The sequence below is a fragment of the Diorhabda sublineata genome, chromosome 1 (genome assembly GCF_026230105.1).
Source record: "Diorhabda sublineata isolate icDioSubl1.1 chromosome 1, icDioSubl1.1, whole genome shotgun sequence".
Classification (NCBI taxonomy): domain Eukaryota; kingdom Metazoa; phylum Arthropoda; class Insecta; order Coleoptera; family Chrysomelidae; genus Diorhabda; species Diorhabda sublineata.
The window spans coordinates 18,082,434-18,099,570 of NC_079474.1; the positions used below are offsets into that span (position 1 = coordinate 18,082,434).

The 17,137-nt window shown below is 31.7% G+C and overlaps 1 protein-coding gene across 9 annotated transcripts in view; it reads left to right on the top strand.

The window, feature by feature from the left end:
* The window catches only part of LOC130452397 (telomerase-binding protein EST1A), a 90,575-nt gene extending 78,989 nt beyond the window's left edge, over positions 1-11,586 (top strand). For 8 of the 9 annotated variants that reach the window (XR_008910963.1, XR_008910966.1, XR_008910969.1 and 5 more), the window contains 3 exons: positions 4,442-4,750; positions 4,815-5,020; positions 5,112-11,586. Coding sequence is in view for 1 of the 9 variants with exons in the window: in XM_056791652.1 (XP_056647630.1) it covers positions 4,442-4,750; positions 4,815-4,945 (440 nt within the window). In the remaining 8 variants the exon portion in view is untranslated. Of the gene's footprint in view, positions 1-4,441; positions 4,751-4,814 lie in introns of all 9 variants that reach the window. The other variant, XM_056791652.1, reaches the window with a different exon arrangement.
* The last annotated feature ends 5,551 nt before the right edge of the window (positions 11,587-17,137 follow it).

Genomic DNA, 17,137 nt, shown 5'->3' on the forward strand with positions numbered 1-17,137 from the left:
TACTTTACGGCCGACGGGCAGTAACAAGCCATTTCCAAAAATTTATTAAATATTTCGGTCTCGTGGGCAAAAAAAATCGATACAGCAACCGCAAATCACCGGAGAAAACATTGAGCACCAAATTGTATTTTTCTTAGTTAAATCTTGAAGCTAATGGCACTAGCTTCAAAATTATAGAAAATGTCTCGTGCTCTTATGTTATGTTATGATCGGTAACTACCCTTTTTAAATTTGTTCAACAACAAACAAAAATTCTACCTGAAAATGCATACAAAAAGTGATAAAGCTGCTGAAGCGTTCATCCTATTGCGACAAGGACAGAATCAGCGAGAAGTAGCCAGTGAGCTGTTTATAGTTCTTACCAAGACACTGGTAACTTTCATCGAAGACTCGGTTCCGGAAGAAAAACCTGCACAACCGAGAGAGATTGACCGATACATTATCAGCACATCGCTTAGAAATTGGTTCTCACTGAGTTCAAGTTCAATGAGGGTTTAGAGAAATGTGAGTGGTTAGTCTGTAAGAAGAAGATTAAGGGTAGCTAACCTTGAGTCAAAAAGACCAACTACTAGCATCAAATTAACCTCAGCCCACCGAGCAACCCGTCTACGATTTGCCAGAGAAGACTGACGAACAATGGGGCTCTGCTCTCTCCTCAGACGAAACCAGATTATGCCTACATGGTAACGTTCGAAGAAGAAGAGTTGACAGAAGACCTGGAGAATTATTGGCGCAGTATTGGCTTTTAGAGGCGGTTCCTAGATAGTTTGGGTGGGCATTTCAATGGAAGCGAAAACCGAGTTAGTTTTTATTGAAACTGGCGGCAAATCGTTACTTAGAAGACATTTTAGGCGATCGTCGTTTTATATACTAAGTTTATCGGCGAAAAATTCATTCTAATGTCCGTCCACATCCTGCAGGTTTCGTACGACTTGAGTCGATTTTTTTGCCCAAGAGTGTAGTTCTGTAAAAAAATCACATCGATTTATTGAAAACAACCAACTATAACTAATGCCCTCTATTAGAAAAATTGGTAATCCTTTTGCAAATTGTCGAATAGAAATTGTTAAAACATGGAAATATCGAAATTCAATATCAATGAATGATTTGAATGATCAAAAACAGTTCCTTTATGTCCCATCTCTATATATGTCTGGTTCGCATTCCGATTTTATAACAAAGTTGGGAAACTCCGGAGAGTTGGTTAAACTTAGTTTCCGCTTCGTTTGCTTGCAAACTTGTTTCTACCTATTCATCTGTCATAGAAATGTAATTTGTTTAAATGAGAGCTACTTGACATATTCAGTCCGCTCGGATCTCGAGGATTATGTACGAACATATCAACTCGATTTCCTACATTGTAACCTAATATTGAAAATTTGTCTTCAATAAGCGATTCAAAATAGAAGAGAATTAATTTTAACAAAAAACTCAATATTTTCTTTCGATTCAATATCTACTTTCCGAATAAAAATTGAAGATGTCCTTTATGCAGGACTTTCGTTACTGATTTTGAGTCCATTATACGAGATGTCTTTAAAGAAAGTTCACCTTTGTATTGTAATGTAACAATAAATATAAAAGCTGAACTAGATTCTACTCTGGGTGAGACTACTCCGTCGATATCAACAGTAAAATATTGGGTAGCAGAGTTTGAACGAAGACCAGCATCGCAATGGTCGATCAAATGAGATGACGACTCCAGAAATGTTGGTACTGGATGATTGTCGACTGAAAGTGTGCAAGCTATTAGACTTAGTAGGCCGGTACATCGCATATTAACTGAAAATTTAGACAGGAGAAAGCTGTGTGCGATGGGTGTCGCGTTTGCTCACAATGGAACAAAAACAGCGTTGGTAAGATGTTTCTTTCGACTGTTAGGCATTGTTTCATACAAATAAAGCCGGTTCATAACCACGGTTGAAACTTGGGTCCATCACTTCACACCTGAAAGAAGAAACAATCGAAGTAATGCAGGCAAACAAAATGAGCGCCGTGAAGATGTTTCTATCGACTGTTTGGCAACGTTTCGCAGAAGTAAAACCGAATTTTTGCGCAGTTTCTAAACCATGGATGAAACTTGGGTCCTAAAAAGGGAGAACCGGCTTCAAAGAAGACAAAGACCGTGCCATCTGCTGGCAAACAAAACCAGCGTCGAGAAGATGTTTCTATCGACTGTTTGGCACCATTTCACAGAAGTAAAGCCGAATTTTTGCGCCGTTTTATAACCATGGATGAAACTTGGGTCCTGAAAAGGGAGAACCGGCTCCAAAGAAGGCAAAGACCGTTCCTTCTGCAGGCAAAGTCATGGCGTCGGTTTTTTTGGGACGCAAGTGGCATAAGTTTCATTAACTAACTTTAAAAAAGAAAAACTATCAACGGCGAGTGTTGTTTCGTGAAGAGAATGCACCAGCTCACACATTCGTTATTGCAATGGCCAAAACGAATTAATTAAAGTTTGAATTGCTACCTCATGCACCCTATTCGCTAGGTTTAGCCCCTTCGGATTATTTTCTGTTCCCAAACTTGAAAAATCGCTCGGTGATCAAAGATGATTCAACAATGAAGAGGTGATGTCGGCAATTTGAGGAGCTTACGTGGAAAAATAAACATGTTTTCAAAATTTTTGTGCCAGGTACTTCCGAGACCATCCTCGTATAAGGAATTATGCATCTTCTGCATAAACACCTTCTGTATGCGATCGAAACTGTTTTACATCATCATCTGGAAATTATCCATCGCTTCCGGCAGACAAAACTTATGGGAAACACCGAACGACGCATTACTCACCGTGCTACAAACAATGGACGACTTCATTATAAATAGAATAAAAAATGCAAACAAACAACTTTTACGGCCCGATGTGTTCACATACACACAAACACGAAAACCAATGGAGATGCAAATTTTTGCATTGACCATAATACGGAAGCAATCGGTTCACACGCGAATCTATTTAAAAGCATGTACGTACAAAGCATAGGACGATGCAAAATACAAACTAAACAATGGCTTCACAAACTTATTACCTCGAATAATATCAAATCTCATTTTAATAATTAAAATGATGATAATAGTAATTATACAACTCATTATTATCACAATGGTTCTATTTGGAATTGAACCACGTCTTCAGATAGTTGAATAGAACAAAAATTACTTATTCTATTAAAGAAAACCAGCGTACATAGTATCTGGTTGACAAAATATCTCATCAGATTAATAGACGTACGAGGGGAGATAAAAAATACTGTGAACTATTGAAAACAATTGAAATTTTTCTCAAAGTACTGTTCTGAATACTACAGGCTGTCCTAACGATGGCGAGGGTAATCCCCGTGGATCTTCTAGCTTTCGAGTATATATTGAAGCAACTGACAGGATGTAACAACCATCGAACGTGCCAGAATATCACAGACGTCGCAACAACGGCGGATAGAAAAAAAAATAGGTAAATGCACACAACGAGTAATAAAGACCGTGCACTGAAAGAAAGTTTATGAACTTTTACATTACCAACCTCCAGATCTAAGACTACTTCACATACTTCACCTGAATATTGTCAAAACGAGGCAGTTGATGTCGAATATACTTTTTTCGTGTGTAACCACTAGAGGGATTTGAAAGAGGAACTAGAGAAGACAGTTGATAGCATAAGTTCTGATAATATTCCCCAGATAGAATGGGGATAACTGGTTGCTCTATACAAAGACATTTCTTAGAAAGGAGACGGCTATAATATAATAGTCAACGATAATATAATAGTGTAATAGCTATAATATAATAGTCAACGAACGAACGGTACAATCAGACATACACGGACAGGACCTCCAACTAGAAGTAACATCACCATAGTTACTAGTTTGACGAAGATGGAGGTTCAGTGGGTAGGTAAGCTGCTGGAATGCCACATATTCATCAGCGCTCCTGCTGGAATTCGTTCCACATATTTAAAAAAAGTTTTGAAACTGAAGAAAGTGTTATATGGGTGAAAAGCGGCTATTTGATTAAGTCGATGTTTGGGTTTCTAATTAAGTTTCATTGGGGATTGTCATGTCAAGTGTTTTACTTGGAGGCCGGTAGGAATCTGGTAATCTAGCTAATTACGAACCCACATTTTTTTCCTTCTATAGCTTATTTTGCAAGAATTTCCGATCCAGAATGAGTTCGTTTTTCTAATTTGCTATTCCTTCGAGGAAATCTACGATGCCACCCAGCTTTTGATATGGTTTTTTTTGTCACGGCACAGGATGAGTAGAAGTTGTAGAAGTTCGATGATCTCTTCTCCATTACACTTTTGGAATAGTTGTACGATATCACTGCCCGTTTCTTGAGTCTTGGGCCAACATTACAATGTCCAATGATTACTTCTGGTTTGAGTGCTTTGTTTTATCGTCTTTTTTGTTTTTGTGTAATTTGATAACTTCATCTGTTGTTACAGTTATTAGCGAATTAGAAGGCCTTTCGAGAGGTGGCAAAGTCCCGGCACCAGATTCTCGCAGCACACTGGATCCACAACACGTCCAAAAAGTAGCTACCTCAGCAAGAGACGCTTTGGATTTTCTTAAAACAAGACACGCTTCGGTTAAATGCGTCACTACGAAAGGCGCGATTATTCCGTCCACGAATTTTTCTACCGAAGACGACAGCATGTGGGACAACAGTTTCAGAAATGACGATAAAATACTAACAACTTGTTTGGGATTGTGCAAGGAGCAAAAGGATCAAACAACACAAGACGTTAAAGAAGGTTATGATTACACTATTTTTTTTCTTTTCTTATTTTAACGTTTAAATTGATTCGTTTTATATAGGCGAACCCCGGCGTCTCGTTCGAGAAGTTGTACTGTTGACAGACGACAGAAATTTAAGGGTGAAAGCGTACGCGCGAGACGTTCCCGTACGGGAACTTCCGGACTTTATGCGTTGGGCGGGACTGGGATGAACCTAATAGAAAAAATAATTAAAATTACCAAAGCAGCTGCTCTCTCCGTTACACGAAAAGTGCTCCTATAGTCCGGTAAGTCATTCTACTTTACGCACGAGTGGAATACATTATTTTTGTACGATTTGTTATATAGGGATGTCCGTTTCTTTTTTTTTTATTATAGGTGAGACGACGTGGTGTGTTAATGATCAAATTTGAAATTAATATATTCACATTAAATGAATTTCTACATCACATTCGTTGTTACATTATTAGGTTGTGTTCGCTGCATTCCCTATTTTCGATCGTATTTACGACTGCTTACAGGGCAATTCAAAACAAAATTATTAAAAATAACAAAATTTAGACGTCGTACTTCTGTATATTTTTAGGATAATTTTTAAAGAAAATTAAAAGTGGTGCTCTTATTGTTAACGACTTTTGTTTTGTATTACCCTGTATATGGTGCCATTTTATCTCATGGTATAATGTTAAATTTTCTATATTTATATATAGATATGTATAGAAAAAAAATATGTATATACATTGAGCCTAGACGAAATTTTAAATGTTTTTATTATCTCTTACACTATGTATTCTTATTTTTTTTTTCAATTTTTTCACGTTTGTCGATACTTTTTTTGTGGTAATTGGCAAATATTTATTCTGTTTGTGTTCATATACAATTATATGAAGAATAACAGAAGCGAATAATTATTTTTCACGATTAAATTAAAACTAATTATTGTTGAAATGACTTTTGCATATTTTTCATTACTACATCAGTGACTAAAAACTGGAAATAAATTGATAAAGTGAAAAATTATAGGACGCTTTCCAATATTATATCACTTTCGTTTCAATAAAAATTAGTAGTGTGAAAAATTTTTAGACATTTCTAACTGCTACGTAACTTCCTTTCCTTAAAAAATAATAAAGTGAAAAATTATTGAACCATTCTCAATGTTCGTCACTAAAAATTTTTTTTTCATCAATTGATAAGGTCAAACATTATTGAATATTTTTAATTAGTTTTCTAAATACCACGTCATTAGTTTCACTTTCTTTTCGGTGAACATTAATGAAGCGAAAAAATATTGGACCCTATGTAACGTTACGTCCCTGGCTAAAAACTAAAACTAAATTAATGAAGTGATAATTTCAATATTATATTACGTAAAATTTTTCGTTTTATTAAAAAAAATAGTAAAGTAAAAAATTATTGCAAATAAGTAAAGTGAGACTTTTTCGCATTTTACTAAATACGTTTCTAAATACTTTGTCACAAGTAAGCAGTAAAGTGAAAATATTTGGACGTTTCTAAATAGTTTTTTGATAGTTAATCACTGTTTTCACTTTCATTTCAGTGAAAATTAAAAGAGCGAAAAAATGATGGACCCTTTTCAATATTACTGCTAAAAACTTTCGTTTTAGTATCAATTAATAAGGTGAAAAATTATTGGATGTATGAAATGTATTAATGAAGTGAAAAATTATTTATCCTTTATTAATATTGGCTATAAACTTTCGCTCCAATAAAAAATAATGAAGTGAAAAATTATTTTCCAAATACTTTTTTTAATACCTCATCACTAACTTCATTTTCGTTTCAATAAAAATTAGTTAAGTGAAAAAGTGATAGGCCATGTTATGGCTAAAAACTTTTGGATTCTAAAATTTAATTAATAAAGTGAAAAATCGTTGAACTCTTATTAATATTGGCCAAAAACTTTCGTTTTAGTGATACTTAATAAAGTGAAAATTTACTGCACTTTTCCAAATTTTAAATACTGCATCAATAGCTTTCATTTCTTTTCAGTGAAAATTGTTTAAGTGAAAATTTTTTGGATATTTCTAAAAACTTCGTCACTAGCTTCACTTGCGTTCTAATAAAAAAATGTGAAGTGAAAAGTTAATGCACTTTTCCAAATACGTTCCTAAATACTTCGTCACTAGCTTCACTTTTGTTCCAATAAAAATTTGTGAAGTGAAAAATGAATACGTTTCACTTTTTTTTTTAGTGAAAATTGGTAGAGTGAAAAATTTTTTCAGTAAAAATTATTAAAGTGAAAAAATATTGAATCTGTTCTTAATTTTATCTCATTGGCTAAAAACTTTTCAGTATCAATTTATTAGGTGAAACATTATTAGATATTAAAATTGAATTAATAAAGTGAAAAATTATTAAACTCTTATTAATAACTTTCATTTCAATAAAAATTAGTGATGTGAAATATTACTGCACTTTTCTAAATACTTCGTCACTAGCTTCAATTTATTTTCAGTAAAACTACAATTGCAATTTAGTAGTTTCAATTCTCGTTTCAAATGAATTTTGTAAGGGATGCAGTTTTAGTTCATCGTATCCAAGTTTTCCCACCCTTATTTTGATTTTTCTAGGGTTTTTGACCCGGTTCTAAATGGAAGGAATACTTTTTGTAAAACATATTCAGCGCCATTCGAATTCGATACGTTCACATATTTTACAAAATATTCTTACAATCACTTTCGAGGAAGTTGCATATCTTACTGGTATTTTGGACTCGACCCACCCCATTAGCATAATTTCACTTATTTACGTGCATATTAAGGTAAAAATTAACTTGAATTAAAGTCAAACCTATAATCGGAATTCCAGAGTTCCAATTATCGCATAAAATAAATTTAGTAAGGTTGCAGTTTTAGATCTTTTTCGCCCTTCTTCATGATCTTGACCGTGCGAATTTTGGTTTTTCTAGAGTTTTTTTAACCCGTTTTCCAATGGAAGAAAATGTTTCTTACCCCTATGCTATTATCTCTGTAATTTATTATACCGTGCGCCTCGGTTAGTTCGTTCGAACTGCTTAGTCGAAATATTGAAGTTTTTCGATCTCATATGTATTCAATTAATTGAAAAATGTAGTTTCTCAACTGTTTTCTTCACACAAATCTATTTTTAACGACGCAAGGTAATTTCAACTTTGAATATCTAAATATCACATTTTTTTTATGAAAATCTATAAGCGGTTTTAATTATTAGTTGCTCCACTAAACGGTTTATCTGTGTATTAATTAATTTTTTATTCAAAAAAAACTCTTCCTGTTTATGTAAAAATTTCAATTATTATTCCTAAAAAAAAAAAACCGAAACGAATTTCGTCTAACGGTAAAATCGCATAACTTATTATTATTAATAACGGAAATAACATTAAAAATATGGAAAAATATTTACGATTTTGTCCCATAGTTTTTTCTTTCACGTAAACTATTATATTATAAATCAAGCGTTAATTTGAAATTTTTGCAGTTAACCGGAAGTTCGGTATTATGTTGTTAATTGATTGCAAAATATACAGGATGTTCTCTTAAATCACGCGAATTAAATTTGTAGCGAATCTCTAAATTTCCCTAACTGTTTTAAGAAATATTTTCTGTTCTAATGTCTCAAAACATTGAAAATACAAAAGTTTTTTATCGAGAAAAGTTTAATTCGAAGCAATTATACTCCCCCCAGCTTTTTAGTTAATTCCAAAATATACAGGGTGTTTTAACGTAATATGAATTTATGGTAAAGTTGCGTAATCTTAGAAGCATTTTCAGAAATTTTTTTTAGTCTGTATATTAAAATATGAAAATATGTCATTTTTTTATCGAGCACATCTCGATTTAAAGCTTGCCACCAGATTTTCAATTGATTCCAAAATCTACAGGATGTTCTCTTAAATCCCGTGTAATAAATTTGTAGCGAAGCTCTACAATCCGCTAATTGTTTTAAGGAAATTTTTCTGTTCTAATGTCTCAAAACATTGAAAATACAAAAGTTTTTTATCGAGAAAAGTTTAATTCGAAGCAATTATACTCCCCGCCAGTTTTTGAGTTAATTCCAAAATATACAGGGTGTTATAACGTAATATGAATTTATGGTAAAGTTGTTTAATCTTTGAAGCGTTCTAAGAAGTTTATTTTTAGTTTCTGTAGATCAAAATATGAAAATATAAGATGTATTTCATCGAGGTTAGTTTATTCAAAGCAATTATTCCTGCCATCACCTTTTCAATTGATTCCGAAATATACAGGATGTTCTTTTAAATAACGTGAAATAAATTCACAGCAAAGTTTTCCAATCCTGTAACTGTTTTTTTTTGTCTAATGCCCTTGTATCAAAATATTCAAAATACAAAAATATCATCGAGATCCGCTTGAATTAAAGCAATTAAACTTGCCAGTAGCTTTTCAATTGATTCCGAATTATATATAGGATGTTCTAACGTGAATTAAATTCACAGCAAAGTTTTCGAATCCCTCCATCATTTTAAGAAGTATTTTATCATCTAATGTCTGTTTATTAAAATATGAAAAAGGGTTTTTTCATCGAGATCTTCTTCTTTTTCTGCTATCCATTAATGAGTGTTTGCGATCATTTCTGACAACTTTATCTTGTCTCTGGTGGTATGAATTAATTTTCTTGTGGTTCTTATCCCCGTCCAATTTTTGATATTACCTAGCCACTACATCTTCTTTTTGCCTAATCCACGTCTACATCCAATCAAGAGTTGAAGCAAATGGTAGTTACCTCTCGCTCCATATCACATAACAATTCACGTTCTTTTCATATTCTCCTCAGAATTTCTTCGTTGGTTCTTCTTCATCCACATCTCAAATGTCTCCAATCTGTTAACTTTCAGTGTCCACCCTTCCATAACGTATGGACCATACCTAATATTTTGGGAATCATATTACGAGGTTGAGGTCATGGTTAGAGTTCGTAAACAAGTTTTTGAATCCCATGAATGAGCTTCTTGTTTTTTCTATCCTGCACTTGATCTCTACTTCTGATGATCAGTCTTCACATAACCAAGTTCCCAGATAGTTAAATTTTGTTAACGGTTCAAAATTTTTTAATTATCTAACCGTTTCAAGAAGTCTTTTTCCTATTTAATGTCTACATATCAAAATATGGAAGTATTTGCATTTTATTGAGATTAGCTTGATTTAAAGCCTTGATTACCACCAGCTTTTCAGTTGATTCCAAAATATACAGGATGCTCTTCTAATTATCGTAATTTGAATTTGTAAAAAAGTTGTATGATTCTTTGACCGTTTTTAGAAGTTTTTTTTTAATGTAAGGTCTCTGCATTATTAGAAGCAGCTAAAATCCAGTTACAGATTATAGTAGTGGAGTTAATGTTGAAATAATCATTCGAAAGTGAAGCATATTATGATAGTTTCCGAGGGGTAGAAATCTGATTGATTAATAATGAAGTTGACACTTTATTCGTGAATGAAGATGTGAGTCATAACCTGTAGGTACTGTCATCTAGTAGTATTTAAAGCTACATGAACATAAAAATATATAAAAATTTGTCGAAACAATGAAAAACTATATATTATAATTTCGAGTGGATTTTTGTATGCTAATTGTTTTAATTTGTAAATTATGATAAATAAAGGTCCGGAGTATGAATATTTGTCTTTTTCTGGCAATTGCTGAGCATGCAATTCCCATAGGCTTGATTTCGTACTAAAAACGATGCCAAATTTTTTTCCATCTTTTTCTATAAAAAATTACTCGATAAAAACTATTTTGTTTAAATGGATGCAAAACAACCAAATGTGAAATTATTATAAATTCGATTCAAAAAATAAATCAAATTATGATGTAACAAAAATCAGAGAATATTTGTGACTATGGTTCGTTGCGGATATATACGAGGTGCGATTAAAAAATCTTCCTCAGATTCTCAATCTAGGTGAACAAAACCGAGGAAAAGTTTCATTAAAAGTATTCTGAACTTGCTCTTTCCTATAAAATTATTTGTAGATGGTTTTTCGATTTTTATAAGTCATAAAAACATTTATGATGATGGGTATTGATTTTTAATTGAATTCAAAATATACAGTTCTTTAAAATAAAGTGAAATTAATTTATAGCAAAGTTATTTAATGCTGTAAGCATCTTAAGAATTGTTTTTCTAATGTGATGTTCGTATAACAAAATATGAAAATACGGAATTTTTTTCATTGAGATCAGCTGAATATGTATATTAATAATTTTTGAATTATACATATCACACGAAACGAGGTTTATTTCTTTAAGTTTTCTCGTTACCACTGCATAAATAATTTTTTAAAAAATATTTTTCAATCTAGCATAATTTTAATCTAATTTTTTTTTAATTGGAAGCAATTGCTTTATTTTTTTCTAGTCTCTACACTTGAATTGTTTGGCTATTAAAAAACAGGGGAAAATTTATTTTTTTCTATTCCTATGTATTACAATTTCCTACTGGATAATAATTTACTTGTTCTATTATATACTATATAATTTTATCAAACATTATGTTTTAATATAGCTATTCCATATTTTTTTATTACCAATAAACCACAAAAAAAGTTTATATCGTTTTTAAAATCTCGTTTAGACAAATTTAGAATTTTTTTTTATTCGGTATAAATCATTTAGAGTAGCTCTATCATGTACTTATATATACATATTATATATCTTATATTTTTAATAACGTTTGTTGTGCCATCTTTAATTATATATTTTTTCTCGGCAACAATTTCGCTGTGTACAGTTTTTAAACTATTCGACTACTAGATTATTTAAGATTTATATCAATTGTTGCAATTGTTTGCTCAGGAAATTTAGAATAAAATAAAGGCAATTTTAATAATAACCATAGTTTCTTTTTTATTCCTCCTCCATCGTTAAATTATACAAACATCGAGTTGAATCTTTTGTGCTGTTTGTCATATATTTTAACGGAACTATAAGGGAAAAGTTTCTCAACCCGATATGTCATTTTACACGGTTTGACAATCGTAGGGCGAATGAGAAGATACAATCGGGTATGGAGAATAAATTACAACCATAGACGAGAAAATCAAAGAGTTAGAGATTACAAATTCAATAATAGAAGACATTATAAAATCATTGAAAACTACTAAACCAGCGAGCCTAAGGGATCAAATAAAAAGCAAAGCTCTGAGAAAAAGAAAAGATTTGGATATAGCATGATTCACGAGATCGAGACGACGATATTGGAGAGACCACATCGACGGAATTATGGAAGATCGATGGGCATAAATGTGCAAAGAATAAAAACCAATTTCAAGGGCCAATACCCCAAGAGATGGCACGAAATTTGGACATCTACTTCTAAAGAGGCTTGCTCGCCTCCACAACACGGCTTTTCATTTTCAAAATATTATGGTGCCACAGATTTGGACCGCGTTTCGTCCGGGGTGTTCACGTGCTGATCACGCGCTAATCATTGTTTTTGTGGGCGAATTTCAAGTTTAACCGAAAATTATCGGAAGTTTGTCTATCTTATTCGATTAACTTTCCAAGTAGTGTACTAGACAACTTATACACAAACCAACACGAAACTGGCGATGAAAAATTACTGCGGTTCTGCAATTTCTACGATGTTAACAGTAAGACATAGTAACATCGAAAGAGCTCTCGATGTCGATTGCCAAGTTCGTATTGTCAAGTTAACTGAAATGGAAGGAATTAAAACTGCAAACAAAGTATTGGATACGCTACTGAATGTTTCATATATGCATGACGAAACAAAGTAATTTTCTTCATGTATGTTGGTAAGTATGAAAAAGTAATAAAATAATGGTTAGTAACCTATGTTTTTCGACAAGATCTCACGGTGAAGATATCGTCTAGAACACGAAATGGAATCAACTAGTGTCGGAACATTTTAAATTTCTAGCCGGAAGAAAATTTCAATCACGGAAGCGATACGGGGGAGAAACAAATTGTTGTTCTGTTCTCCTCCTCTTCAATTTCTCATTTCTTCAACGTTTTTATATGATTGTGTTGATAAATTGTCGATTTTAGATCTCTTCAGATCGAAAATTAGTCTTTTAAAACAAATAAAAATATTGAAGTTTCGGTCGTTAACAAAATATTTTTACCTGTTTCAAAAACTATATTTCATTCCAAAGAGATTTGAAATGTATTCATAATTTCGATAAGAGGTTCTAACCTAACAATTTTTATAAATGTACAAGGTATTCCGATATTCGATTGGTAAGTAATAACCTTTTAAATGCTTAAATGAGTTACAGTGTGTAAAATTTGGAAAAAAATATTCTTTGAATTGCTAATATGGTGATTCAATGCAGTTGAAAAGGTGCAAATAATTTGTAAACACGAAGAGGGTATTTTCCTTATTTTCAATTGAATACTCTCTTTTATAGTGCCGATCTAGAGTCCGAAAAAGAAAGAAATTATGCATTGCAGTGCCTTTAATATTACAAAATTAAACCAATCTTTTAAAAAACGCATTTTTTCGAAAAAATATGCAAAAAGTACAGTACAGTACATTTGAAAATCAGATATTTTAATAAAAAACCGAAAAAATTCAATTTTAAAACTGGTTATTAAGAAATCGGTGCAAATTGAAAAAATGTGAAAATCTAGAAAATTTGTTCGACAATATGACCTTAAAAATCAATCAAGAATATATCACCTTAACAGATAACAAATGAGGAACGTTTATCAAAGGATAGTGTGCAGAAATAGTCCAAAAGCTAGGAATATTTCTCTAAGAATATGACGTCAAAAATCAAGAACATTCATTGTAGAATGTGTTGCCCAAAGTCAAGAAAATTCGTTCCAAGGAATTCAAATCCAAATATCAACAACATTTATTGAAGAAGGTGATTTCCAAATACATCAAAAATCAAGAAAATGTCGCTCAATTAGATTATAAATCAAGAAAATTGATTCAAGAACATGACGCTCAAATAGAAATCGAGAACATCTATTCAAGAATTTAACATCAGAAGCTACAGCATTTATTGATGAATATTACCCAAATAGTCAAATCAAGAACATTTATTAGGGAATTTATCGCCCATATATACCAAATATCAAGAACATGTGGCCCAAATATATCACAAATCAAGGACGTTTATTAAAGAGCCTCAAACAGCCCAAAGTCAAGGACTTTTCTGCAGAAATATGACGCCAGAAAGTTGAGAATATTGCTTGAAGAATATATCGCCCAAATAGGCCAAAAATAAAGAGAATCTGTGCAAGAATATGACGCCCATATTTTCCCAACGCCAAGAACATTTTTTCAAGAATTTAACTTCAAAAAGTAACAACATTTATTGAGGAATATGTCGCCTAAATAGATCAAAAATCAAGAAAATTTATGCGAGCAGATGACGCAATAAATCAAGAACATTTATTGAGGAATATGTCGCCCAAATAGATCAAAATATCAAGGGCATTAATGCAAGAATATGACGTCATTAATCAAGAACATTTATTAAGGAATATGACGCCCAAATAGAGCAACAATCAAGAGCATTTATGCAAGAAGATGACGCAATAAATCAAGAACATTTATTGAGGAATATGTCGCCCAAATAGATCAAAAATCAAGAGCATTTTTGTAAAAATAAGACGCCCACATTTTCCAAACGTCAATAAAATTTTTTCAAGAATTAAACCCCCTAAAAAGAAACAACATTTATTGAAGAATATATCACACAAATAGATCGCAATATAAATACGTTAATTCAAGAATATGACGTCCAAATAGTGCAAAAGTCGAAAACATTCATTCAAGAATTTGTCGACTAAAATCTGGATCGTTTATTGAACGACCAAAGTACTCTACAAACTCCTGTGGTAGAGAACGAATTTTTTCACGTATTGAAAACTTCAAATTGTCGAGTGAACAATGTTTACGACAGTAACCTTCAAATTTTAAGTGATTTCACAAAAAAAGTCGCATTTGGCAAACGTATAGGCTAGTAGAAGCCCCATCCGGTTGAAATATATAAACATACCGTTGAAAATTAACAATTTTCCAACATTTAAGGGCGATCGATATCAATTTTCTACACCCCAAATTATTCCATTGAGTTAAGGACTATGAAGTTATTTTTTTAATTGTGGGATATTTTTGTATTTACCCGCGCAGATTAAATTACCATGCCGAAAAATTCGTTCTGACAATTTTTACATTTATGTTTAATCTAATAGTGAAAAATCAGTAGTAACAACTGAATTTCTGATATTAAAAAAATGTTGGTACGCCTACAGGTTGCAAAGTATACATACATTGTAATAATATTTCTGTAAGATAACTGCAAAGTGGTAACAAAACATGAGCAATATTAAACTTTTGATTTACAACTTCTGGTGATGTAAAACATCGCCATATTGTGCAAGAATGCATATGACAGTTTTCAAACAACATTAAAGCAAGAAGTGTGAAGAAGAAATATAATAAAGAAAGGTGTGTATATGTGTGTATGTGCATATTATAAAATACTAGCTAGTTTTTGTTATTATTTCCTCTCTTTTCAAATTCCTACTTAATACATAACCGTACATAGTAATTATTACATGGGATATTATTCAAAATTATTACAAAAAATTAATTTGCATTCACAATAGATCATTAAAATTTATTTAAATAACTAAAAACAATTTTAATGTAAATTTGTGAGTTTATCGGGCTGATTAAGGTTCTAGAACAAATAAAAATTTCATTTCAGAACTTCTCATGGTTATAGGTTCCTTAAAATTATCAATTTCGCTAAATTCTAATAGATCAGTTGTATGCTTACATAATTTTTTTTGTCCCTGGATTCTTTTCCAATTTTTCCCATATAAAACAAAAGTTATGAACATTTATATGAAGATATGTTAAAAATAAAGAAAAATATGGCACTTGAATAGTCTAAAAGTCAAAAATTTAATGGGAACAAATTAAGAAACATTTGCTCGAAAAAATATTGCCCAAATACACAAATAGAAAGAAAACATTTGTTATAGACAAAAGTCGTTCATGAAAATGGCGCCCAAGTAGATCAAAAGTCAAAAAGATGACGCCCAAATAGAAAAAAATGAACCGTTTGCTGAGGAACATGTCGCCCAGATTTGTGAATGAGTTTCACAGAAAAATCAAGAATTTTCATTCATGAATATGTTGTCAAAATAGTTCACAAATCAAGAACATTCATTCTAGAATATATATAACACAAAAATAGAACAAAAGTCAATAATGTAACAAACTCAAGAACATTTGTTCAAGAATATGTCGCCCAAATAGAAGAAAAGTCAAGAATAAAACTCTAAAATTGAAAAAAAGTTTAGAGCATTTGTTATAGACAAAAAGTCAAGAACATTTGTTTACGAAAATGATGCCCAAAAACACCCAAAGGCAAGAATATGACGCCCAAATAGAAAAAAGCGATAAACGTTCTATGAAGAACATGACGCCCAGATAGACCAGATTGAGAAGACCAAAAGTCGAGAATATTATGCCCAAATAGAAAAAAAGAAATAGTTGAGGAACATGTTGAGAGAGAGAGACTAAATTGAGAAAATTTGTTAAAGAAAATCACACCAAAAATCAAGAATTTTTATTCGTAAATATGTTGCCCAATTCATGAACAATCATTCAAAAATATAACTTCAGAATAGAAAACAAATAAAGACCATTTTTTTATTCAGACAAAAAGTCAAAACATCTGTTGAAGCTTATGTCGCCCAAATAGAAGAAGAGACAAGAATGTAGCTCCCAAACAGAAAAAAAATTGGAGTATTTGTTACAGATAAAAAGTCAAGAACATTTGTTAATAAAAATGATGCCCAAATACACCCAAAAACAAGATATGGCGCCCAAATAGAAAAAAGTGATAAACATTTGATGAAGAACATGTCGCCCAAATAGACCAGGTCAAGAAGATCTGTTGGTTAATATATTTCAAACCAAAAATCAAGAATTTTAATTTATGAATATGCCCCCCAAATAGAACACAAATCAAGAACATCCAATCTCTAGGATATGACACGAAAATAGAATAATAGTCAAGAATATAACTTCCAAATAAAAAAAATTTATACAGACAAAAAGTCAATAACATTTGTTCATGAAAATTTCGTCCAAATAGACCAAAAGACAAGAATATGATGCACTAAAAATCATAACTTTCATTTATGAATATATTGCCCAAATAAATAACGGAATAAGAACATTCATTCAAGAATAAGTTATACAAATAGACATGTTTGCTGAAGAAAGTGATACCAAATAAAAAAGTACTTTTATTTATGTATATGTCGCCCAAATGGGTCACGAATTAAGAATATGATGCCAAAATAGAACAAAGGTTAAGAACATAACTCTTAAACAGAAATAAAATGAAGAGAATTTGTTGTAGACAAAAAGTCAAGAGCACATG